Below are 26474 nucleotides of genomic sequence, written 5' to 3'. Positions count from 1 at the left end.
AAAAGGAAAAAAAAACAGAAAAAAAAAAATTGGACATAAGTGTTTGAAACTGAATGTAGACATCCCAAAAACTAAAAAAAAAAAACACACACAAAAATAAAAGATGATCATAAGTGTTTGAAACTGAATGTAACAAAAAAAAAAAAAAAAAGGAAAAAACAAACAAACAATTGGACATAAGTGTTTGAAACTAATGTAGACATCCCAAAAACAAAAATGGAAAAAAAAAAATAAAAAAGTGTTTTTCAAAACAGCAGCAATGATATGCAACATATAAACTAATCTGTCGTGCAATAACCTATCAAAAATAATAATAATAATACATTAGTTTAAAAAAAAAATCCCTTTGCTGCTGCTGCCCAAAAAAATAAATAAATAAATAAATAAAAAATAAATACAATAAACCAGGATATTCAACTACATTCAAAATATATTTCAAAGCCTGATCCCCCGGTCCACCTTGTTGAAGTGGTCCCCGATGACCTCCCAGATCCTGGACCACTGCAGCCGGATGCGGCCCATGTTGTAGTAGGAGATCTCCACGATCTTCTGCAGGCTGAACATGCGCGGGTGCGTGGGCGAGGCCAGCTCATCCATGGACACGGCGCACAGCCAGCGCACAAAATCCACTGCGGGACGACAGCGGGCGGTTATAGACACCATAGAAACAAAAACAGCGATGGATGCTAACGTACAGATCACATAGCATTTGTAAACAGACTTTGACTTTGAGTGTGTATGGCTTTAAAAGGGTAGCGTGTGAGTGACGTGGGCGCCAGCGAATCAGAGTGTAGAATTGGCTGGCTAATATTGGCAGAGATTTTGCTGTCAATAGGCGCTCGACTCACCTATTGCATTGCCATCGAGTCTGGTCGAGCCTGTGAATATTCTAAAAAAAAAATAAATAAATACAAAAATTGGTTTCAATGGGAATCATATTTATATATTTCATTTTGCTACCTGTCCACAGCCACCACCACACTCTGAGAGCTGGTCTCTCCGATGGACTCCTGGATGCTGGCGATCTGCTTGCGGTCCACCGTGCCGCCAACTGCGCAGCCGAGGTTATCGCTCAGCGACATTTTTGTCGATTGGGTTTCGGTTCGGATTTTCGGATTCGGCGGCGACTTACCGAGGCCCAGGTACTCGTCGTTGCTCTGCTCCCTGGTGCTGGCCATGAAGCCCTCTTTGCCGCGCACCGTCCCCGAGATGTAGCGCGCCTTCACGCCCGTGCCGATGAGCTGCGCCAGCTCCAGCTGACTGATGCACTTCATGATCTGAGATTTAAAAAAAAAAAAAAGATTTATGTCTTATGCCGCCATCTTCCAATTACAAGTCAGTGACTTAAAATTCATGATGACCGTTGGTATTATTTGAATGGAAAGTAATTCAAAAAAAGCTTCTAAAGAGGGCGACCTCGTGCCAGGAGTTTCCCAGGTAGTTCCCGTCGGTGTGTGCCACGGTGATGAGCGTCTTGATGGTATCGATGTTCTTCTGCTTCATTTCGGCGATGCCCGAGCTGGCGGTGAGCAGCGTGAACCTGGCCAGTGCTTGCACGTAGGCGTCCCTCTCCAACTGCAAAAAAACAAAAAACAAAAAAAACACACAAATGCAGTAATTCTAACGTTACAATATTGTATTATTGTATTAAATAATTGGCTAATTAATCATAATTAAATTAATTATCAATACAAATGAAAATGACTTTGTATTTGTATTCATTTATCTAAAAGTTTAATTTATCAAAAATAAAAATAAAATACTTATCTTAAAAAAAGGTTGATTTATTATTTAAAAACACCATACAAATACAGTAATTCTAACAATTTTGTCTTATTGGATCAAATAATTAACTAATTAATAAAATTAATTATCAATACCAATTAAAATCGGTTTTTGTATTCATTTATCTAAAAAAGGTTGATTTATTATAAAAAAAAAAAAATACTTATCAGAAAAAAAGATTGATTTATTAGGGAAAAAAAACAACGTAATTCCAACAATATTGTATTATTAAATAATTGGCTAATTAATCATAACTAAATTAATTATCAATACAAATGACTTTATATTTGTATTCATTTATCAAAAAAAAAAAGTTTGATTTATTATAAAAAATAAATTACCTATCTTAAAAAAAGGTTGATTTATATACAAATAAATATACATAAATACATATATAAATACAAATAAAATACTTCATTAGTGAAATAAAGAATGTACCATTTTTATTTTTATAGATACACACAATTAACAATTCAACATAAAACTTTTTTGCAACCTGTATGGAGAAGATGCAAGCTATCCTGATGGCGCATCGGATCCCCTCCAGACACAGCGACGCCACGTCGGTGTCGTCGCAGTCCTGGAGGCCCACGCTGAAGGCGGCCAGGAAGGGCGTCCACGCCAGCTGGGGACGACGGCAGGAGGTGAGCGCGGGTGTCGGGGCGACGGCGGGCGCCCGGAAAAGTCCTACCTTGAACATGGGCCGCACGTGCTCCAGGTGGGTGGCGCTGGTGAAGGGCGCCTGCACGTGGCTGACGGCCTCCATTAGAGCTTTGGCCGTCTTGGCCATCTGCTCCATCTCCACGTTGTACAGCAGACGCCGCTGCTTCTCGCTGGCCACGCCTGGAGGAGAAAATACGAGTGGTGACGAGATCACGTATGAATGGAAGTGACGATCTGTTCAAGTGATTTTTTTATTTTTACTGATTAAATGCCAAGAATGACTTCAAACTTCGACTTAGAATCAAAATGTTTCATTCAGGGTCGAGTTAAGCGCTTTGAGGAGTTGTAATGAGCCAAACTGCCAGCAGAGGGTGGTGGTGCACCATTTTAAGGAAAATCCCAGTGCAACAGACTTTTTTTTTTTTTTTTTTTTTTTTTTTTTTAAACTTCATCTGCTCCACAACTGTGCTGGTCACACCAGAAAAATTCACAAGACATCTTGAGGTATGAATTTGTGTCTCGTTTCTTATTGGCCGACACACTCACTCTGCTTGCTGGACTTCATGGTAAGCTCCTTGGTCTCCTTCATGGCTATCTTCTTGCCGGCAATCTCGTCGTAGATGGCTGATAGGTACTCCTCGGGCAGGTCCTTACTGTCGTTGATGCCGCGGTTCATCTTGATGTACTGCTCCTTGGTCATTTTGTTCTTCACCTTGAAGAAAAAAAAAAAAAAAGATTATTTGCGACTGCTGATTTTAATCTACTGGAGACGTTGCACATACTTGTGGACTGTGAAGGTCAGTCGTCAGCATAATGATGGAGTAGGCCAGCACGTAGGCGGTGTCTGCGCTGGCAAAGAGGGTTTGCCTGCGAGGAAACCAATTTCCCAACAATAAACTAGACGCCGTCGTCGAGTGCTTGCAGACGTCGCGCCGCTCACCCCTGATTGCACTCGAGGTATCTGGCGGCGAACTTCTCCATGAGCCTGTCGATCTTCTGGGCTTCGCCGGGCAGCCGGAAGCCCTCCAGGAACATCCTCAGCGCCGACACAAAGTCTTTGCCTTGGAAGTCCATTTGATCCACGTAGGCGTACATCACCTCCTTATTGAAGCGCTCGTTATCGCCCAGAAACTCCCCCACTTGAGTCTGAGGGAGCGCATGCAGCCAGGCAAACACAAGAGGTTGTATTAGTGGAATGTCAAAGATACTTTCTGAAAGAAAAATATTCTTCTTCTTTTTCCTTATGCTTGTAAAATTAAGTTGGCGACTGGTTTGTTTGCGACGGGTCTAACCGAATCAAGGCGCTCTTCCTGGTGCAAGAACTGAGCCAGGTCCTCTGGGGTTGTACCCAGCATGCCTTGCTCTTGAAGGTACTGGATGCCCCTCTTTGGTTTCTTGTTGAACCTGAATCAAAACAATAATAATCAGCGTCCGCGTTAAAGCCGGACGACGCTGACTCTCAAATAAAGACTGAAGCTGACAGGTCAATGCCCTGCTCGATGATCTCCTTCTGCTGCTTGAGGACCTCAAACTGCTCGGGGTTGTCCGTGCCCGACATCTGCGTGCTGTAGCTGCCGATGCCCGACGAGGCGGTGGAGTCCAGAGAGTTGATGCTGCCGTAGCGGTTGATGGTCTCGGGGGCCCGCGTCTCGCTGCTCTCCTGCTCCGACGGCTTCTCTTGGCCTGGGGAGAGGGAGCGCATACGAGGCCAGTGAGCTAAAACAGGTCGTCCCGACAAATCCATTCATTTGGTGAAATTTCAGCTAATGTTGCAGGACAGTAACGAAAAGGGACATACAGGGAAACTAAACTTTTGTGATGATAACGATAGCATCAAGATAGGAGTGAGATTCATCTTGGCAGGAGGAGGGAAAATTGTTTTTCTATATAATATTCCACTGCATCAATTGCAGTGACATTGAAGAGCTGTAACCCGGCGCTGCGGAAACACTCTAAAACATTCAGGAAGATGTCGTCACGGTAACGCGAGCCACCATTTTGCTCGCCATCCGAATGTTATCTAATTACAAAAAGCACAGACACACCACTAAAGCCACCCTGTTAACAGTCTATCAAGCACTAATGCTAATGCTACTGTTACCTGCTTTGGCTTTACAGTCATGCCCAAAGGAGAGAAAATAAAACAGAGTTAGAACATGGTCAAAAACAGAAAAATGCCTCCTCGTCAGTGTACAGTCACATATTTTGTTGCTACACACGCTAATGAGTTAGCTGGCTCGCCTTGACATCTTAGCCAGAGGCTGCTTCACACACAGTATGCTTCCAGAGCTTATGGAAAACACTCGCTCTTTTGTTTGAGCTCCACCTTTGGCAAACAACAAAAGCAGAAGCCAAGAAAGAGGCTTTTCCTCCCGCACACACTACTGCATGTTGTATAATGACATTTACCACATTCAAATTAAGCCCTGTTGCCACCAAGGTTGAACTCTTCAGCACTTACCAAGGCTAGTTTGAGAGTTGGGGTTGACATACTGGTCCTTGCTCCACTCCACCATGCATTTCAAAATGGACACCAGGCATTCCAGGCCTTTCTTCCGCAAGGTCAGCTCCTGTGGACGTCACCAGATTGTTATCGTCATAATTGAGCACTAATTATGTAGAAATATATCCAGGCGTGGTGATGACCTGCGGGGGCGTGGTGCCCAGCTCGTGGCCGCCGCGTCCCTGCGCTATTTTCGAGAGGTCGTTGACGAGTCGCTCGAAGATGTTGGCGGCGTTCAAGTCGCAGTCGTAGTTGACGTAGATGTCCACTACGCTCTGAGCGTCTGACGGACAAAGGGTCACGAGTCACCAGTGCCGTAATGTGTTATGATGTTTACATCTAATCCCTTAATAAATAATGGAAAGCAAACCTGCACATATTCTGGTGAGGGTTTGGATGACCATCCACTTGTGGTCGAAGGAGCTTGTGGACGTCTCCAGGATGTAGAGGAAAATCTCCTTGAAGAAAACCTGAACAACAACGCAACCCATCATCAGCGGGTCATCATCGCCACCATTTTATATCCCCGGTGCCATTGTCAACCTCGATTTGCATCTTGAGGTGCGTCTTAAAGTGCGACAGCAGCGTCAGGAAGATGGACAGCGACAGCTCGAAGACCTCAGGCACGGACGACACGCCGTTCTTAGACAGCGCCACGCACAGGTACTGCTTGATGGCGTTGATGAACATCTCGTTGGTCTTGAAGATGGGACCGGCGTTCTGCAGGATGGACAGCAGTAGCTGCAGCGACAGCACCTTGGACCGCAGCTCGTGAGACCTGAACGAACGGGTGCCACAGTTAGGATAAGGATGTATGATCGGTCAGAGTGGAAGGAGAAGATGAAAAGTGGAGCAGAAGGTGATGCAGAGGAAGACAAATGATGACGAACACAAATGTGCAGCCAAAACCTGACAGAAGGCTGCCCAGGTGACATCAAATTATTTTATTCTATTTTCAATTTTTTTTTACAAATATTTATGTATTTTTCATTTTGTAATATTTTGTCTAGAATCTATGTACTTTTGTAACATTTGTGTATTTTTCATATAATAACTACATTTGTATTTTTAATACTAATACTGACCACTAAAATAATTTTTGTAATTCCAAATATTTTTATATTTTTCCAACATGAGGTGTTTTTCTCTTTGTGTATTTATATACTTTTAAAATATCCTCAATAATTGTGTATTTTCTTGTCTTGTCTATTTTCATTTGTTATTTAATATTTTTTGCATTATTTGGTCTCTTTTCTAATATCTGTGTATTTTTCAGCGAAAGTGTCTAATAATCAAAAAGTGTATTTTTTTATATTTGTTTTATTTTGGTTAAATATTTTATACTTCCTTCCTATAAAAAAAAAACCTGTCTTTTACTATATGGCATTTGTTTTTTCCCCACATTTTTTTAGTTTTCCCTAATTAGGGCCCGAGCAGCGACCGCTGCGAGGTCCCTAATGTTTTTTCGTTCGAATTATTATTATTATTATTATTATTATTATTATTATTATTCTCCGTAAACGATCTCCTTTTTGAGGACCTAAACATTTCCGAAAACTCACCAAACTTTGCACACTCCTTGGGCCCGGCGAAAAATTTTATATTATGAAGTTGTCATAACAATGCGACTCTATAGCGCCCCCTAGCGTAGAAAAATAAAAAACAATCCCGGTATGTTTGACCTAGAGCTACGAAAATTGGTAGGCACGTGTAGCACCCCGGGACGCACAAAAAGTCAATTGGGACCACGTAGCGAAAATGTACAGGAAGTGAGCTATGAATTTTTTAATGTCCAATTTTGGCACATTCACTGTGGTCATGCTTTTCCCCACTTTGCAAACATTTTTCATTCAATTGACTTCAAACTTGGCATGTATCATCTCAAGACCTAAGACAACAAGTGGGCCAAAAATCTTGACTTTTCGGAATACTATATGACGGGGGCGGGGCATCAAATATTGCCTTTAAAATTTCAATTTTACAGAAAGACAAAATGCTTAATAACTCCCATGTACAAGCTCCTAAAAATCTCAAACTTCTCATGCAACTTAATAGTCATGGCCTGAAAACATATATACGATAAAATTCGGTTATATATATAGCGCCACCTAGTGGTAATAATAAATGTCACACTTTACATTTTTAGCTACTGTGCCGAGCTCGTTGAAGGGATCCAATTGAAAACTAGTCAGAAATGCCTTAAGATGTTGATCATGCCCCACACCGAATATTGTAACTTTTCGCCAAAGGGCGTGGCCGTTATGGTGCCGCAAAATCTGATAATTTTTCGTGAGAATAAAAGCTGCTTTAACTTGACCCAGATGGTCCAGTCTTCTCAAAATTTCACACATTTGATGAGAGTCCAGCCCTTAACACATCTACGAACTTATATTTCATCTTACTTATAGCGCCACCTAGTGGCAATTTTTTTTCTTCTGAATTTTCTTCAACGTATTTCTCCAAACACGTTAACTGGACATACCTCATATTTGCTCAGAAGAGGGTTTTGGCCTTCATGATGTCACAACACGAAGTTTGTGAGTTTTCGCGAAACGCTGTGGGCGTGGCTAAGCGCTGTTCGCCAAGAAAACAACACCAATTTTGAGGGCCTAAACCGGCACAGAAACGCATGAAACTTGGCACACACATCTGGCCTGGCAAAATGAGCGATATTTTATCCTGGATTGTGCTATTTTTACCAAAATGACTCAATAGCGCCCCCTAGAAATTTTTTAACGAAGCAGCCCCGCTTGTACGTTTAAGCAAGATCTTTGGAAATTTTTAGGTGTATGAGAGAGCCCAAGACCTACAAAAAAAAGTCTCTTGGACCCATGTGCTAAAATGAACAGGAAGCGAGCTACGAATTTTTGAATGTCCCAATTTTTACAATTTTAGCACATTTACAGGGAGCATACTTTTGCCCTCTTCTCCTACACGTTTCATCCGACTGACTTCAGACTTGACCTGGACCATGTCAAGACCTGAGCCAATGACAGTGGGAAAAATCTTGACTTTTCGGAATACTATATGATGAGGGCGGAGCATCAAATTTTGTGTTTCGCAATGAAAAAGGATATGCTTAATAACTCCCCTGTACATGCTCCAAAAAATCCCAAACTTGACATGTATGTTTATCGTCAAGACCTGAAGGTATCTCTATGACAATATTCAGTTGTATATGCAGCGCCACCTAGCCCTCGAGGCATGAAAAAAAAATACCCCACTTACGGTATTTTTACAAAAATTGTAAACTCATTCTCAGTGTGATAACTAAGTCATTTATGAATATTCTTTTACTTTCCACCACTCAAAATGTTCACTGGCATCTGACCTATCCAAACATATGTATTTTTTATTTATTTTTATTTATTTTTGATAGCCTCTATGGACGTTAAAAGCAGTATCGTGAATGAAAGATATGCTTAATAACTCCCCGGTACATGCTTCAAAAAAATCCCAAACTTGACATGCATATTTATAGTCAAGGCCTGAAGGTATCTCTATGACAAAATTCTGTTATAAATACAGCGCCACCTAGTCCTTGAGGCATAAAAAAACCAACCCCACTTACGGTATTTTGTACAAAATTTGTGAACTCATTGTAAGTGTTATAACTAAGTCATTTATGAATATTCTTTTACTTTCCACTACTCAAGATGTTCACTGGTATCACACCGATCCAAACATATGTGCTTTTTTATTTTGTTTTATTTATTTTTGATAGCCTCTATGTATAATAAAAGCAACATCGTGCAATGAGTACGAGTGATGATGGGTATATATACTTTTGCAAAAAATACAAATCAGGTCAACTCATTCCCAAAAAATAAAAAAGGACGCTGATTTTTGCAGATCTTAACAATCACCAAAACCCATTGAGCTTGACACACACATCACACCTGGAGAAAAAAATCCACATGTAAAGGTTTATCATGCCATGTTCAAAGAAATTTTGCTCCTAATGTGCGAGTACCCCAACGTGCAAGTACCCCAACGTGGCCCGGGCTGCGAGGGCCCTTTATAGCTGCTCGCAGCTCTAGTATTCATTTTGTTGTTTAAAAATTGTGTGTGTTATGTGAATTTAATATAATTTTTAAAAATATTCTCACCAAATTGCATTGGCTTATTACAGCTCATAATCATTCCCCATGAGCAAATTGCTGACACATATCTTTTAGCAATATTGTGACAAAATGGGACAAATTTTTCTCACTGTAACTGGTGGAATTAAATTTTCATAGCACTTGATGTATAATGTCTAGCTCAGGGCTAGCAGGAGCAACCAATCAGAAGTTAGTTGCTGTGAAATTAGGAAATGATTCATGCAGCGTCTCCTCCGGATGATTTAATGAATCACGCTGCTGTGACTACAGCAAATAGCCATTTTTAAATACATGATTCACATGTATTGGACAAGGCTGACTTACTTGGGATCTGGCGGTCCGTCCGACAGAGGTTTCATGGACAGTTTGCAGAGCGAGCGAAAGACCAGGAAGGCGTCTTTCTGGAGGATGTGAGAGAACTTGGCGCCCGGCGGCTGACCCGGCGTTGCTCCCGATTCCTGAGGAAAAATAACAAAATAACCATTTATATTTTTCTCAGTAGTTTTGTATTTTTCCCCCCTGATATTTATGTATTTTTGCCAAATTTGTCCTTATTTTTATTTTTTCTAATAATTGCATTTTTTTTTTTTTTTTTACATTTTGTCTAACAGTTCACCTGAGTGTCAGTGGATGAGAGAGACAGTCTGTCATCAGTCAGCGATGGCGTGAAGCTGGCGGAAATGGGCGTGCCGGGGATGCCGTTGGCGTGAACGTGCTCGCTGTCGCTCCCCAGCGTGCCCTCGTCCTCCAGTGAGTTCGGGGCGGCCTGTGGGACGGCTTCCGGTCGCTCCGCCTCCACCTCCGCCAGCTCGCCCGGCGGCTCCTTGGTGTCCGTGCAGAGGTGGGCCGGGTCCAGGCAGTTACCTGCAAAAGAGAGCGAGGATTAGTTAAAGTGGGACGCTTCTTCTTTTTTTTTTTGGGGTCCTTTTTAAAGCACGGTTATGAGAGGACAGCATTGTGCCTAGGGTGACCATTTTCTTCTTGACTATAACTGCCTGTTTGTCCCATTTACACTCAAGCGTGAAGCATCCATTTGAAAACGCTAATAAAAACCTACTGCAAATGTTAGCGTAGCTTCTCACTCGTTCAATCTATGGTGTTAGCGAGCTGCCTTTTCAGATTAGTGTAGCACTTTTGTTGGCTGTTATATTTGAGGATATACTTGCATATTTTCTAAGTGGCCGTCCCGCTGTTGACATTCTTAGTCAAATATTGCCGCATGTTTGAGGCATTGCTGCACGAATTTACCACCTCCCACACAATTCGTAGCAAGGTATTTATACAAGTACAAAAATAAGGTGTACAGTTACCGGAAAAATCTAAATTATTTTCACAATACAGTGTCACGTGATGCAAATGTGAATCTCACCTCCTGCCACAGTGTTGACCACCTCCTGCAGGATGCTCTGCACGATCTCCTGGGCTTTCTCCTCATAGTTGGGACCCACGTCATCCTCTTCCTCGCCTGCTGCATCTGAACATGCACACACAAAATGTTGTGTTAATTATGAAACAACAAAACGTGAGGCTTTGAAAGGTGGGACCTGGCCTGGTGAGTGACATGGGTGTCGCTGGCCTCTCTTTCCGTAATTAGTCAAGAAACTCAATGAATCATTGCAGCCCTATTTGTGATCTTACTCTGTGCTGCCGCCGTGGCTTGGTCGGCCTCCGTCTGTTCGTTCTCCGCCATGCAAAATTGGGAACCGTTTTCCGGATCGGGGCTCTCGTAGATGGGCCGGCGCTCTCCGGGCGAAGACAGGCTGCTGCTTCCGCCCCCGCCGTCGTCGTCCTGCGGGGCCGGCGTGGAAGGCGACGACGGGGTTGACGGGGCGGTGATGCTCGGGGTGGTTGGCGTGGTGATCGGCCCGTTGGCCTCCCGGGCGAGAGCCTTGGGCGGCGTGTGGATTTGAGGGGATTCTGGTTCTGTGTGCTGCCGGTGCCGTTCCCGTTCCAGCTGCTTTGCCTCCTGCAACTGAACGACGGGACGCAGGCGGGGGTTCACATACGTGCGTCAAAACAAATTAAAGCACACACACACATGCACAGAGAGGAAAAAAGAGGGAGGTTTAGACAATGTTCAGCAAAAAAGGTTGGAATAAATTTGCATTCTCTAAGATTCCTAAGCGCCTTTTCCTCATCAAAGCCAGACTTTGTAAGTGGCATTGTTGTGTGTTCCTATGTACAAATCAGTAGAATGTCAAAGAATGAATGTCACAATACTACGAGAATAAAGTTGTAATGTTAGGAGATTAAGGCAGTAATATACTGAAAAGGCCATTTTTCAGACAAAAAAGTCACAAGAATAAACTAGTATGATCAGGACAAACTTTTTGTTGTTGTTGTTGTTGTTGTTTTTTTTAATAATAGTCATACTCCCAGATGAGACAAAGTTGTAATGGAATAAAGTTATAATATTACGGGGGGGAACGAACTAACGTTGCTTTTCAGGGGAGGTCTGATCGGACAGAAGAACAAAGTGCTTGTGTGTGTCGAAACATATGGCACTACTTGCTGGCAAACACAAACAAACAAACAAACCGGAGAGTGCAAGCAGTGGACATTCCTTTAGCCAAGCTCCTTTAACAGCCCATGATGCGTTCAAGTGCACTGAGAGATTCAGACTTTAGGAGAAAAGCAAATAAAAGCACAACAGGTGAAGGTGGCGCGAGTCACAAGCACACAAAACGATGGGGATTGATGGCCTTTCTCAACATCAGAATTCACTTAATACATTCGTCATGTCGTGTTTTCTTCAAGCCTTTTTCAAAATGTCAGCCACTAAATGAAGTTAACATCTTGACTGACGTTATTAGCACTGAGCGTCCAGGCCAGACACCTCCGAGGCGGCGCAAACAAACTAAGCTCATTATTTAAATGCCACCCGGGCCCGAGTGTGTGTTAAAGGCGACCCTAAATCTGTGCAAGTGTGTCTGGAAGATATGCTGATGTATAAATAGTCAAATAAAATGTGCTTGAAAAATAAACATTATCTAAATTAATTTTATCAATGTTAAGAGATATATGCTAATGCTAATTTAATAATATAAAATATGGCTACTACCCGAAGACAGCTGGGATGGGCTCCAGCACCCCCGCGACTCTTGTGAGGTTTTAAGAAAAAGGATGGATGGATGACATACATTAACATAGGTAGGTAGAGTAACTATACACAATAACTTTTTTACTTTAACAACTATGAGAATGTAAAAGTCGCAATGTAGCATATAGTGAATGATTCTTCATAAGAGCTGCACTTTGTGTATTCAAAAGAACCACAAAATATTCACTTATATGAAAACCTGGCCAAATGCTAACTTGATGCAAATTGCTCTAGACAGACTAACAAACTAGCATCAATATACACAAAATATATTCTTTGCTCTGTGAAAAATGACTAAAACTACCGCAGCTTACTCAGACTTGTGACTGTCTTTCGTATACAATATTTGTACTTTTATGTGCTTACTTGTATTATATATTTTACTAGAACTAATATTTTAGCATTTTCACCTAATTTTTTTTGTAAGCCCCCCACCCAGTGTAACCGTGTAAACTTCAACCTGGCACAAGCGATGGAGTGAGTTGACAAGCAAATGTGGTACAGGAAGAACACGGTAAACTAGATGGATGGGGGAGGAGGAAGTTGGAAGGAGGAGGAAACACAAGAGAGGTGCACAGAGTTTGGAGACTTTTGGGTCAGGCAAAAAAAAAAAAAAAAAAAAAAAAAAAAAAAGAAGATCACGGCAGTCCTGCACGCTTTGTTTTACCTGGCGATCACGCTTTCTGGAGGCCAGAGACCAAGATAGCTTGTGATTTGTAAGCTATGTGTCCCACAGGAAGGGAGGGAGGAAGGTGAGGAGGAGGAGGAGGAGGAGGAGGAGGAGGGGAAAAAAAGTGTCATTCAAAAAGAAAAAGATGACATTAGAGCAAGGCAACACCGAAAATGTCCGACAGTGGATGAAACCAGGAAGTTGTGTGTCTGTGTGCGTGTTTGTCAGCTCGAGGGAAGACGTACTGCTTGGTTCTCCATGCGGGCGAAGATGACGTTGAGCATCTGCGTGAGCGTGGCTTTGGCGGTGGTCTGGTTGATGAGGTTCTTGCTGGCCAGGTAGATGTTGTAGCAGGTGCGCACCGCCTGCAGCACGGTGCCCTCGTGGATCTCGATGTGCTGCGACGTCACGGCCGTCAGCAGGGCCTAAAAGGCGGGAAACCGACGCGTCAGCAGGACTGAACAAACATCTGACCGTAAATGGATGATGGGATCGCCACCTTGATGATCTGGAGCTGCACTCCCTCGTCCGTCTGCGGGCCCTGAAAGCAGGCGCAGATGGTCTCGATGATGCGGTCTATGAGCTTCTTGCCTGGGGCCGTGCTGTCTGGTGCGCTGCCTGTCAGGTGGCCGTACGCTATCAGCTTCTATAAGCACAAAAAAAAAAACACACATACAAAATGTGATGGCTGAGACCAGAGCGGCGCTATAAAACCCCTCCAATTGAAGACTTGTCAAAGCACTGACCTGTAAACAGTCGAGCGAGGTGATGACGATGCGGGGACATTTGGACTGACATGCCAGCTCGAACGGCAAGAAGTACTTGTCGGCTTCAATGAAGTTGGTCTTTGATTTGATTGGCGGTAAAGTGCCCGAACTCGATTTTCCATCTCCGCTGGGCAGACTAGAGCGGGAAATAAAAGACAAAGAAGGTGGTGTGCTGTATTCAGGAACACTGTGATGAACAATAGGGCTTCAGTGATTAAGGATTTCTTTAGACTGATGCTGATTCCGGTATTTGGCAGAATTCAATTCTGATGACCCACTAATATAGACTGATTAATTAAAAAAATATATGTAATAAATATATATATATATACATTTTGGTCCCATAACAAGTAAATAAAGATATGAATTGCAGGCAGAACATTTGACTATTTTACACTAATTTATTCTTTAATATTTAACTTTACAACAGAGAGACAAATTGGGATTATTATTATTTTTTTTTATGTGTAAAAAAATAAACAATTGCGGAAAAAAATATTTTTCCAGATTTCAAAAGAGCTAGTATTAGCTGATTAAATTGTCCGTAATAAAAATAAATAAATAAATAAATAAATAAATAAATAAATAAAATAAATAAATAAAAATAATAAATAATATAATAAAAAAAAAAAAAAAAAAAAAAAGCTGATTAAATTGTCCGGTCGACTAATCCGCAATATACAAGACACATATCCAGGTTGGCGCTTCCGGAATGTAAACAAAAATGTCTGACACCTGCGCTATTGAAATTAAAAAAAAATCCCATTTTTGTCAGGTGTGCTGTGTAATTTCGCTATATGCAATTTTTCACCTGAATTCTGTGTGTAATTTATGTCACATGTTTGCTGACAGCAAATGTAATCTGTTATTATTTTAATATTTCACAAAAACACTCAATAATAAGGCATGTTTCCTTATTGGAAATATTAAAGTTGTGACTTTCCGCTTTCAGGCAAGTCCTTAGAAAAGAACATGTTTTTCTATCTCTCCAGTTTACGTCCAACCCCTTCGTCACTTCTTCCACTCCTGGATGGATGCCCAATAGCATGCTAAAAGCTAAAACACTGAACTTGGGCTCTTAGCTGTGAGTGCTTCAAAATGTGCACTTAATCTGTCTAAGGAGGCGGGGTCAGTAATCAGCGCTCATGCTGACAAAGCATCTCCAAGCCGCGGTTAAGCCGCTAAACCCTTAAGTCGAGTGACACCGCAAGTTTTTTTTTTCCTTTGACAATTCTTCAAATCCCACAATGTGCGCAGCCACTCGGAGCATCCTCCAGAGCCGCCGCCGCTGCCGCCACGCCCTGATGAGTGCAGACACAGCGTGGGAGGGGTTGTATTGTTTATGTCCTGGCAGCGAAGCAGCATGATCTCAGACTGTTAAGTACCACAAGGACCCACTGCAAGACGCCGGGGAAAATGAGGATATTGAGGGAGAATAAATTTAGTTGAAACTACAAACGTCATGACAAATGGAGTCACTTCCTCCTAACATCTTTCAACCAATAAGTTACAAATTAAAATAGCCATAAACAAAGCCTCAAAAGAAACAATAGTCGCCGTGGTCGAACACTACTCAGTACAGAAGGAAAACAAAAAAATAAAACACATTTGGGCAATGAAAGGATGCAAGAATATTTTCTGTATGGTTTTGTTGTCTCTTGAATTCTACTTATGCAGTATTTTCAGGGTTCTACTTTAAGTGTGGCCTGATGGTTCAGGGTCACTATGGGACTATGTCAAGCCTAGGGGCATAATAGTTCACAATTTTTCTTTAAAGCTGGTTTCCTTCCTCTGTGCGGCCAAAAGTAAAACGGGCCTAAATACAATTAAAATCAAACAAAAAAAGTTTGACATTACTTGATAAAGATGAAAACAAAGGACATTTTTGCTATAGTTACGGTTCGTTTTAATTTTATAAATGCAAAATGTAGTTTGACTTGGTTTCTGTTTTATTAAATGCACTCTAGTTTTTATATTTTGCGAACGAAAATGTTTGGTTTTTTTTGCATTTAAATTTTTGCTATTTTGTTACTTTTTGTTCACTATATTAACATTTGCCAAATTAAATAAATACAATTAAATACTTTTAGAATTTTTAATAGCTAGCTGGTGTTGGCGTTGCTAAATTACTTTTTTGATGATACATACATTAGTAGAACTTAAAATACAAAAGCCAGCAACTTTAGCACAGTTCAACATGCAGAGAAACAAAACAACCATATTCAATTTATGTGGAAAAAAAGAGACAACTAAGGTCGTTCATCATCCATGCGATTCATTGGACATTGTGCAAAAAGAAGCAGAAATTTCTTCACAACAAAATTATGATTAAAAACTAGATGAATGAGACCGCTTATCGTTTGATAGATAGCTGTTTATAGACCTCTTTTGAAAGAAAGAAAGAAAAAAAAAGCAATGGATTTCTTGCTGAGCTCCCCAAATTGAACAAATAAAAAAGTTTTCTCTTTTATCAAATTTACAGAGGAGAAAATCACATTGCTGATGCTGATATTCAATTAAAGCTGCTTCAATAGTTAATTTCATATCCCAGCAGGTCTGAACTTGTAATCTTGCGCTGCGCTGTGAATAAAGCAGTCTTTTAAAAAGAGCTGCAGGCTCTCAAAAAAACATTTGTGTGCCTGCGGAAAACATGAAACGGGGTCGACTCGAGGCTTGGCTGAGGATAAGCATTTTTTTTATTATGTTAATCTTGCAAAAACTCAGCGACATTATTAATATGAAGAGAAAGAGGGTAAACAACAAGGAGTGAAGATGGAGTGCCGCTCATGTCTGAAAGGCACTCATTCCAGAGGCCACGTTACTCAGCAACACGCACGAACACGGAGGAGAAAAAAGGTCTGGGATGTGATTAACAACACAAGCACACCTCTACAACACACTCGAGCGCACGCACACACAGCGTGTTCTCGTAGCCTTTACTTGAACTCTTCAGAGTGCCTTAATACACACTTGTTAAAAATCAGCAACCACATTCGTATCTCTGCAAACACTCACCTTAATTTTTCTGACTCCTCTTTGATTTCCTCTGAAAAAGAGAGAAACAAAAACAAGTATGAACTTTGGGAAAGTTCGCCGTATTGTAAATAATGACGCCACAGGGAGGGTTAAATGCATATTAATGAGTGTTAAGAATCTGGCACATTGTGAGTGATTGTTTCTCAATCAAAAGGGATGTCAAATAGAGTGTGCAGTTGAGTTCCGCCTCAACAATCATCATCCACAGTCACTCCAAAAGCATGGCGGACCCCCATAAATCGACGCTGCGTGTCTGCCATCATTAGTGTCGGTCTTACAGATCTGCGGCGCGTGAAACAGACATAGGGGAGGAAATGGGAGACAAAGCGAGATCGAAATAGAGTTGAGAGCGCGAGAGGCAATGAGCCAGTTCAAAAGGCGGCGGTGAAGTTGGCGCAAACTTGGGAGAGGCTTCAAAAAGACAGCTCAATTATTTCGCTGCTGCGAGGCCAAAGCTGCTTTTAACATAATACTTCAGCATTAAAGAATTTTCAGCAGGAATACCATATATCTTATTTACCATTAGTGTAACAGTACATGTATTAGCATACAGATTTATCGGTGTGGAACATTCAAAAAAGAACTACCGGTAATAGCGGTTGTGAAGCTTGTTTTCATGCATGTGTGCATGTCTCTCTTATACTGCCCCCTGGTGGCCCTCACATAATGAGCCCAACCTAAATCGGCCACGCAGCATAATATAGTGCTGCACAAACTGTTCACTGTTTAGGTTAAATTTAATCACGTCATTAACTGTTTGTTTTTATTAAATTACAATAGCATGTTATTTTATACATGAAAAATAGATGTTGCTGTTTTGGTTGTCCAGAACGAATAATTTCCATTCATTTGAATGAGAAAAAAGGATTTATCATCGTCTCTCAATATTTTTTATCCATGTGGTGTACAAGCATGAGATCAAACTACGGTCCCTGTGGGTTTTATTGTCAAATCCCAGCAGGCCCGCCGCGCCCCCTCCTGCATGGGCCCCTGGTCTTTGTCATGTGAAGTCATTAAAGCGAGGAGTTGCCAGCCATTCTTGGCATCAAACATGACAGCAGTGAGGAGCTTTGACTAAAGCAGGGCAGAGAAAGTGAGCGAGCGAGCGAGCGAGTGAGGAGGAATGGAGTGTCTTCAAAAGACGGCACAATTTAAGATGAGTGGCTCAAAAAGTGAATATTTAATGTAGTGTGCGTGTATAGAAGTGTGTATTATTTACGCAATAATCCCCTTCCATCTCCACGGCGTTTGTTTTCACTCGTTCCCAGGAGTGTCCGCAACTTACAGTATATCTATCGATCTGTTCATCTCCACCAGCGGTAGCCACTGTTGCCATGGTTACACTGTTCAAATCCTGGCGTGGCACTTTCCCGTCAAGGCCCTTGAGGGCTACTGACTAGGCCAATATGGCGGAGATGTGTGCGTCCAACAAGTCCAACCATTCAAGGTGTTTGAAAGCAGAGGAGAAGGTCACAAGCTACGGCTGGCCAACCATTTCTCCGCCCTGGCATTTTTTTAAGGCCTTCAAGCATGAAGGAATGCGGGTACTTCCCGAACGGCAACGGACAAAGTGGAACCTGTCGTACAACTTGGCTTAAAGGATATATTGTGCTTCCCCCCACCTCCCCCAATTCAAACCGTTTCCCTGCCTCAATAACACTGAAAAAGGGCTGCAGTGAATCAGATAAATAAATAATAATAACAATTATAATAAATGATAAAATAGCACTACGGCCCAACCAATTTTAAATGCCGATGACGATTCCAATATTCATCAGGGAAAAATTCTGATAAAATAATTGTAAGCTTAATTAAATAAAAAAATATATATATAATGAATAAAATAACTTTTTGGTCGTTTAATGCCAGACATTTGACTGTTTTACAATACATTGTCATTTTGCATTTTTAATTTTACAAGAAAGTGAGCCCCCCGCCCCCCCCCCCCCCCTTTTTTTTGCAGGCTGACAGATGTCATTATCTTTGTCTTACAATGTAATATGCTAGTGTGTAAACAAAATTACAACTCAAATTCTACAACTCAACTTGTTGCAGACGCAGCAAGCCAACTCTACACTCTGATTCGCTGACACCCACGTCACTCACTTTAAAGCCATACACACTCATAGTACCAGATATTACAGTAGAATGTGAGAATGGCAAAAGCATTATCAGATCATAGGCATGATTGTGTTTAATAACACAAAATAAATTAGTATCTGATTATTCGATTAACCAAAAGAACAACAATAAAAAAATAAAATAAAAACTATAGAACTGCTGCCCTGCGTTAAATTCCAGCATAATATTTTTGGACCCTTGCTTAAATCAATTTTCAGGCATGCGGCCCATACAAAGTGGAATCTGCTCCATTGCGCTTTTGCTCATCTGAAACTTCCCAGTTTTTATGAGTGCTACATGTGAGATGTGTCACATCCGTGCGTGTTCACTCCGTGTGTGTGCGAACGTCCTGCTGGCACAATGTGCTCTTATTGAATTAGCGTTGATCAAGCAGCTTAAGTTGGCCGAGCATGGCACGTTTGGTCATTCATCGCGTGGCTGCACCGTCAACTTGAGCATGCATGGGACTACTACTTGATTTATTTTTATTTTTTTTGTCTCACCATCATATTGCATTTCATGTGTGCTCACCTGGAGTCTATTATTAGCACACAAGCTAGCAGGCACATGAAAGCTGTGTACGAGCCAAGTGAAGATAATTAACCAATGGGGTTAAAATGAATAAATTATTCAACCATGGGATTTTGTCCACCAAGAATGCAGTGATGTCACAATTCGTCTAGTTTACATAATGTTACTTACACGCAGAGACTTTTCTTTCCGACAAAGCCAAAAGCTATCCAGTACTGCAGAGTTATTGGATGCACAGATCAGCATTAGCTCACATCGCTACTTTCTGATTACCAGTACATACATACCACATTGTTTGGTGAACTTAACGGGAAAATTTGAATTTGAGTCTGGCACACTAATTGAAAAGTACAATTTGGTGGCTTGGTGATGAAGTGCTGCCTCCGGGAGTGAAAATACATATTCAACTGTGTCTTTTTGGGAGCTCATATGCACTTCCCATGAAAACAGTAACCTGCATTCGCCCAGCAGTAACCCTTGGGTTATTTTGACAGAACCAAGATGAGCTACGTTTTATTAGGGCACCTGGGAACTATTAAAAAAACAAAACAAAATCGAAAAAAAAAAAAAAATCTCTTCATCACAGCTACCAGCTGTTTTTTTTTTCCTGATGGGAAAATGGGAGACGTCGACTTGAAGGAGGCGTTATTTGTCTTTCAGTGGATAACGCACACTTGGGACGCCGTCCGCTAGAGGGACATCCACTATTAGAAGAAATACAGTACAACTAATAAGCCTATCAGGGTCGTCAGCCATGTTTTTGATTCAACTGCAACGCTTTGAGGTCGGCCCTTCTAAGCTCCAAGTGTGAGGTTTTCTCCTTTCTTGCTGTTTTGAAGGCTGCGATAAACATGGCAAAATTCCCCTGAGAGCATTGAGGATTTGTCAATTAAAAAAGGCAGCCTGGGCGCAGCTGATCCACTGGCAGGAAGACGGGTGGTTGGAGGTGGGGTGGGGGGGTTAGTTTGGGGGTAGGGAGAAACATCTGAACAGAAAACTCTCCTGAGATGCTCTCTCCATCTCTCAGAGAAAAACATCTCGCAGGGAGGTGACGGCCAGTCGAGACGCAACACGAGGAAGAGGAGGAAACTGAGGTGAGACCAGGACAACATTCGACGAGGACCATTCCTAGCTGTCATACAGTTAGTAAAATAAGTTAACCATTGTCTAATATCAACACAACATGCATTCAGGGCCCGCAAGCTCTGCACAGATCCCGCATGTAAACACGGGGGTTGCCGCAGGCAGTAAACCAAGCGGACCCCTGACATTTTCATTGTCCAGGCTGAAATCAAAGGTCGCGCGGCAGTAATTACATTTGGAGGAGGCGCACTCGGAGGTTGCCTCAGCTATTTCGCCTCCTCTGGCTTGCACTTGCACAAAGACACGTCTGACTCCTGTAGTTAAACCCGAGCAGTTGTTTTTCCTCTGCCAACGCCAGTCCTTGATTACTCAGCTGTCGGCTTTGTCATTGAAATGAATGAACGGCATAAATTCCACTGCGCAACGACTTGGCAGCGCACTTCTGGAACGCTACGCGCGGCGCAATTGGCCCAACATGAAAATGAGGTTATTAACAAAGCACCAGAAGGCTGCTAATAGTGGACCGGGCTGTTTATTTACTCAACTGCAGATGGGGGCGGCGTCTCATTTAACAACGGGATATCTCCACGCATTATTTCATCTCAGCGACTGCTCACATGACTTAGTTGAGGCTCTCCATTACTTGTTGAGAGGCACATCTTTTGTCAAATTACAAATAAAAAAAAATAAAAAAAATATATATATATATATATATATTAGGGGTAGAATTGCCTAGTACCTGACGATTCGATTCGTATCACTATTCACAGGTCACGATTCGATTCGATACCGATTAATCCCGATACGAATTTATAAGTCGATTGTTGCGATTTTTTTTCATTCAAATTTAGAAAATACTAATCAGTAAGCTTGTAGAGTGTAAGATTTATATGAAAATGTATTATTTATTCATCTGAAATTTCAGTCTTATAGAGGTTGTAATCTGTTTCATGTTTGAACAGCATTAAAATAAAATATTAAGGCTTAATGTTCCGTTCATATAACATTCTTCCATGCTCAAGGTGTGAATCCTAACCCGAAGTCAGACGTTTTGTTGAATATTTTTCCATTAAAAATGGAAGTTTAAAAATCGATTCACACACACACACACAAAAAAAGGCAATGATGATAAGACGTTGAATCGGTAAGACTACCGAATGAACAATTCTGAGCTCTTAAAAAAAAAAAAAAAAAAAGTTTTTTTTAGCACCCCTAATATATATATATATATATATATATATATATATATATATATATATATATATATATATATATATATATATATATATATATATATATATATATAATAACATATATGAAAATGGCACTATATAATATTTTTTGATGGTGATAAAATACTAATATATGATGACATAATTTTTTTTTAATTGGTCATACTGTAGTCTGACCATATTCATTAGGTATCTTCCCTCTAATTGCCTCTTTAAACGTGATGTATTCCAGTCGGCAGCCAACAAAGACATTGACCATATCAATCAAGGCAGCTCGTCCAAATAAGCGGTGGAAACAGCGACAAGAGCTCCTCCTCATCTGCATGCGGAATAATTAATTCATAGCCCGTCTCAGGAGGCATCACAGTACACAAGATGATGTATAATGGATGCAGGGATCGAGTTGAAAATACATCCCATTTATAAATATGTTCGCCAACATCTTAGGGATAGATAAAAGGATTATTTATGTGTTGAGAGTGAGCGCGGGCCATGACACGCTGACACGAGAGCGAACGCAAGCTCATTATCAGGATAGCAGGCCACCTTTGGGATTACAAGGAGCTAAAGTGTGTGCACTTTGTCAGCAGCAGGGCGGGGGGAAAAAAAAACAACCAGAAACCCTTGATTTGGGATTTCAAGTAAATTCAGGCAATTCAGGCAAAGTGAAAGGTGAATTTTCCTAAAAAAAAAGAAAAAGGATAATAGATTTTTTTTTTAATTGAAAGTAAATCAATCAAGAATCTTAAATATATAGTTTTTGAAGATATACGGAAATATGTTTAGCAGAGTGAAAGGTAGCTTTTTTCTTGTATAATAAAAACATAACTATAAAAAAAATTGAAGCTGCACAGGTCTTTCGGTAGCCACTGCTTGGCAAACACTTTTATTTATGGCCTGGTGCTTATCGTGGGCGCCACAGTCGCACACGCCGCGTCGGTGCTGCAAAAGATTATAACCATGCGGGGGAGCGCATGTTCCCTTAATGGTCAGCGAGGTACAATAGTCCCATTGGCACCGCCGCCCGCTATAAACTCCGTCATGCTAGGAGCGGCGGTAGACGAGAGTAGCTTGGCTCGCTGGGAACAAAATAGGTCAAAACATTAGGGACGCCTGCACTGTCAAAAGTGTAGGGAGGAGAGAGCACGTTCCTGTAGTGAAGGCCTGCCGGGTGACATTTTGGTATTCCAAGAAAAAGGTCAGACTGGGAGCGAGGATGACGATGATGCACTTTGTCTTGCCCAAACCTTTCACCTCGCTTCCAGTGACTCACTTTATAGATAACGGTGCAACAAACTGCTGCAAACAAATTGCCTTTTGGATGTAATATTCAATACAATAGCTGTGACTTTGAGTGTGCGTGGCTTTAAAAAGGTGGGGCCTGGCCTGGTGAGTGACGTGGGAGTCAATGAATGAGACTGTGGAGTTGGCTTTTAATTAAATGGCTGAGCCAATCTGCATGTTGAACAGCTGCCAATAACAGATCAATGTTCTTATGACATGTTAATATTGTTACCTTTATTTCAATAGCATGAAAGTGAAACTCAGACTTGTGAGGGCATTATAATATATTCGAAATAGTGCTGGAAAAACACATGAATTGTCGATGGTAAAATGGTGAATCCACATCAAGAGATATTCAGTGACAGTGCAGAGATGTCTCAGAGTCCCAAGAGCGGCAGGAGATTATGTAAGTCACTCAGTATTCTGGGTCATGCAGTCATCCTTTTATATGTATATTTTTTTTCCACATGCACTACTACTATACTGCTGCTCACTCTTCGCATTCTACACAGTTATGTGTCTGGCACCATTGCACAGATTAGTCAGACTGTATGAAGCTTAATTTGAGTTTCCATGTATCTAACCTGGATAATCCTTTCTTTAAATATCACATACATTAACATTACAGTGTAAATCGGTGGCTGTGGGGAGGATGTTAACAGTAACGACCTAAACAATCACTACGATGATATAGAACAATGATTAAAATCAAAGTCCCCCGCCCTAAGATGCTGTGCCCTGATTAATCGTCATCATCCGATTGAGTCTCAACTAGACAGTCTTCCTGAAAGCGTCTGCCTGCACATTGGACAACATGGCATCTGTAAAGTAGGACATAGCAGCAGAATGAATTGGGAAATTATGTTGCTACTTCACAACCCAGCAAATTACAGATGACTACTTTTCTATTTGCCATTTTATAACGTTTTTGACAAAAAACAAAACAAAAAAAAACTTCGAAACTTTCAGTAAGATCAAGGACACCAGGGTAAGTTTGCAAGAAGGAAAAACAACCATACATCAAAAGCACAATGCAAAACTGTTGTGTTAAGGCCCTCAAGGTCACCTAATATCCTCACACAGGTGGTTGGCTGCTCCACAAGATGCTCTCATTGTATCCACTCCCAGCATCATATTACACCCCTTGCCAGGACAAAAGCCTTGTTTGTCCAGAGCAGCTCTCTTCATAAATAATGGCCATGCGGAATAATACTATGCACACATTTTCAGTGTGATTCAAACACAAATGGCTCCTATATTTATCTGGGGAAATTGTGATTATTAGAGACTGTAAAATGGGGAAATACACCTGTTAACAGCTAGCGTGAGTGGCTACGTATAAAGCGGACGCGACACAGAATACACTTCAAAATAAGACTTTAAAATTGTGATAAAATGGTTTAGTCGCTTATTTAGAACATACGATAAGAGATGTTAAGTAGTACAATAATGTTAAATGTTTTAGTCTGTTTACTTTGGGTCGCTCAACATTGTTCTAACAATTTAGTGAATTCTCGCATGCTTTTAAATTCACTTCAAACCGGAAGTCGTTCCGTCTACTTCCGACGGAGCCTGTCCTAGCATAAAAGTTGCTCTGACAGCTGTCACCTTTCTCCTTTGCACTATCCTCTACTTTGAAGACAAACTGGAAATGTGGGCACCACAAATCTGACGTTTACCCTTGGAAACATGCACGAAAGGGAGAAAACAAAACGCGTTGTTGTCAAGAGCGAGAGAGGACGGCTGCGTCCACAAGAGTGCGGACCAGGAAGAGACGCCGACACACCGCTCCTTTGTGGCCTTGACGGAACGCGAATGAACGCCTCATAATTATAGTTTGTGACCAGGGAAAGTGTTTATAACCACAACTTCTCCATCAGTGTGTATTTGGTGGCCTACAAGTACGCCAAAACAACGCAAACTAACAGTCCCCCTTTGCACCATTTCCGCGTTGAATGTCGGATGAACACACAAGCTCCCCGGGCTTCTTACATGCAAGTCACCCACAAGACAAAATGGCGTTTTTCACCCCTAGTGCCAAATAATCAAACATGTCGCGGGATAGCCCGTTAATGAGTTCGAGGGGGCTGCGTGACGTGTCTAAATCAATGAGGACGAATGCGAAGAGTCGAGGAGGGGGTGTGGGGGGGAAGCAAAAACAAGCCAACTTACCGAGTGCCACTTCGCAGGCTTTGCGTAGCTGGGAGTGGTGGGCTTTCTTCACCTCCTTGTCGGCTAAAATCTTCTCCAAAGCTCTAGTGAGGAACATATTTTTCGTCTTTTTGCCCTCAAACATGACGCACCGGAATTCGGGGCGCGGTATGTGTGTCTCAGGAGGGGAGAGGAGAGATGGTGGTGGTGGTGGGGGGGGAGGCAAATTGCCCACAAAACGATGGCTTCCCCTCGCTGCAACGTTGAGCCTCAAGTAGTAGCGAAAACACAAAAAGAAAAAGAAAACACACACACACACAAAAGGTGGGCTTCAATCCCGTCCGATTGCCATCAACGACCTGCCTCCTGCGCCATGTTGGAGAGGAAATGACGTCACAGTGAAGCAGCAGCAGCTGCGGCGGCGGCAAGGAGGTAGCAGTGATGCTGCTAATGCTACTCAAGTGTACAACTGTTCAACTACCTCACAATCCACAAACGCTGAAAAAAAAAATCTAATTAAGAAATATTTTGTCTTGAATGTGAATAAATAAATAAATAAATACATAAATAATATTTAACCTGAGTTGAATCACTGTATGTGTAAACTTTTTTTTTTGTCAGCAATGTGTAAGCTGCATGCTAAAAATGCTAACCTGTATTTTGCATGCTAACTCATCTTAACCATAAATATTGCTATAAGCATATTATGATAAATAGTACAATAACTCAATAATTCTATACTATAGAATTATAGAATTGAATATAGAATTATATACTTTTACTGTTCCAAATGTAAGTTTTCATTTATTTTTAAAGTATCTCCATAATTTCTATTTTTTAAAACCACAATCCACCATTTTAATTTTTATTTTTTTTATCGCCTTCATGTTTTCCTCTCTGATACATAAACAATTCCAGTTTCTTCCAACTTGCCTAAGTATTTAAAATTTCAAGTAGGCCTATTGTCAAAAATAAACATATACAGGTACTACATGTCTGCATTTTTTGGAATCAATTTAGATCACTGCACAAATTGTCCACTGTTCAAGTAAGTTTTTTAGAGCGATTTATTATTTTGACAACTTAGCTATCAATAGAACCTCCAAAGATACAATAATGTATACTCACATAGGGTTGTAGAAGCAGGTCAATATTTGTACTTGACTCCATAGGCGGTTTTCCAACAATTAGCATTAGAATGCAGCTAAGTTTCATCATTATTCACAAATATGTTTAAAACAGTGGGAAAACAGCTTGTTGCAACATGGCCCTGGTTGATTTCTTATACTCTGCTGCCACCTGCTGGCCGTTTTTGTAATAATTACCATTGCTTCAAGTGTTCTCTTCAGGTCAGAGGCTGCATCAAAGCTTTCTGTATGCTCGAGCATTAAAAAAAACAAAAAAAAAACGTATAAATAAGTCTTTGGGACCATGGTAAAATTTAA

General features: G+C 41.2%; 1 protein-coding gene across 2 annotated transcripts in view; it reads right to left on the bottom strand.

The window, feature by feature from the left end:
• Positions 1 to 25430, bottom strand: part of arfgef1 (ADP-ribosylation factor guanine nucleotide-exchange factor 1 (brefeldin A-inhibited)) — a 32235-nt gene extending 6805 nt beyond the window's left edge. The window contains exons 1-26 of one of the 2 annotated variants that reach the window (XM_077508905.1): positions 25051 to 25430; positions 16607 to 16637; positions 13571 to 13727; positions 13324 to 13470; positions 13070 to 13249; positions 12822 to 12875; positions 10693 to 11026; positions 10424 to 10528; positions 9671 to 9918; positions 9379 to 9512; positions 5495 to 5729; positions 5322 to 5421; positions 5095 to 5234; positions 4910 to 5018; positions 3930 to 4131; positions 3741 to 3852; positions 3389 to 3594; positions 3231 to 3315; positions 2995 to 3160; positions 2477 to 2628; positions 2282 to 2410; positions 1417 to 1575; positions 1133 to 1277; positions 961 to 1051; positions 849 to 889; positions 460 to 629 (exon numbers count right to left, since the gene is read on the bottom strand). In XM_077508905.1, coding sequence (XP_077365031.1) covers positions 460 to 629; positions 849 to 889; positions 961 to 1051; positions 1133 to 1277; positions 1417 to 1575; positions 2282 to 2410; positions 2477 to 2628; positions 2995 to 3160; positions 3231 to 3315; positions 3389 to 3594; positions 3741 to 3852; positions 3930 to 4131; positions 4910 to 5018; positions 5095 to 5234; positions 5322 to 5421; positions 5495 to 5729; positions 9379 to 9512; positions 9671 to 9918; positions 10424 to 10528; positions 10693 to 11026; positions 12822 to 12875; positions 13070 to 13249; positions 13324 to 13470; positions 13571 to 13727; positions 16607 to 16637; positions 25051 to 25174 — 3756 coding nt within the window. In that variant the 5' untranslated portion in view covers positions 25175 to 25430. The remainder of the gene's footprint in view (positions 1 to 459; positions 630 to 848; positions 890 to 960; positions 1052 to 1132; positions 1278 to 1416; positions 1576 to 2281; positions 2411 to 2476; positions 2629 to 2994; positions 3161 to 3230; positions 3316 to 3388; positions 3595 to 3740; positions 3853 to 3929; positions 4132 to 4909; positions 5019 to 5094; positions 5235 to 5321; positions 5422 to 5494; positions 5730 to 9378; positions 9513 to 9670; positions 9919 to 10423; positions 10529 to 10692; positions 11027 to 12821; positions 12876 to 13069; positions 13250 to 13323; positions 13471 to 13570; positions 13728 to 16606; positions 16638 to 25050) is intronic. The other variant, XM_077508906.1, reaches the window with a different exon arrangement.
• Positions 25431 to 26474: the final 1044 nt, after the last annotated feature.

The sequence above is a fragment of the Festucalex cinctus genome, chromosome 20 (genome assembly GCF_051991245.1).
Source record: "Festucalex cinctus isolate MCC-2025b chromosome 20, RoL_Fcin_1.0, whole genome shotgun sequence".
Classification (NCBI taxonomy): domain Eukaryota; kingdom Metazoa; phylum Chordata; class Actinopteri; order Syngnathiformes; family Syngnathidae; genus Festucalex; species Festucalex cinctus.
Note: the sequence above shows the minus strand (reverse complement) of the source record. Positions and strands in the feature narration are given on the sequence as shown.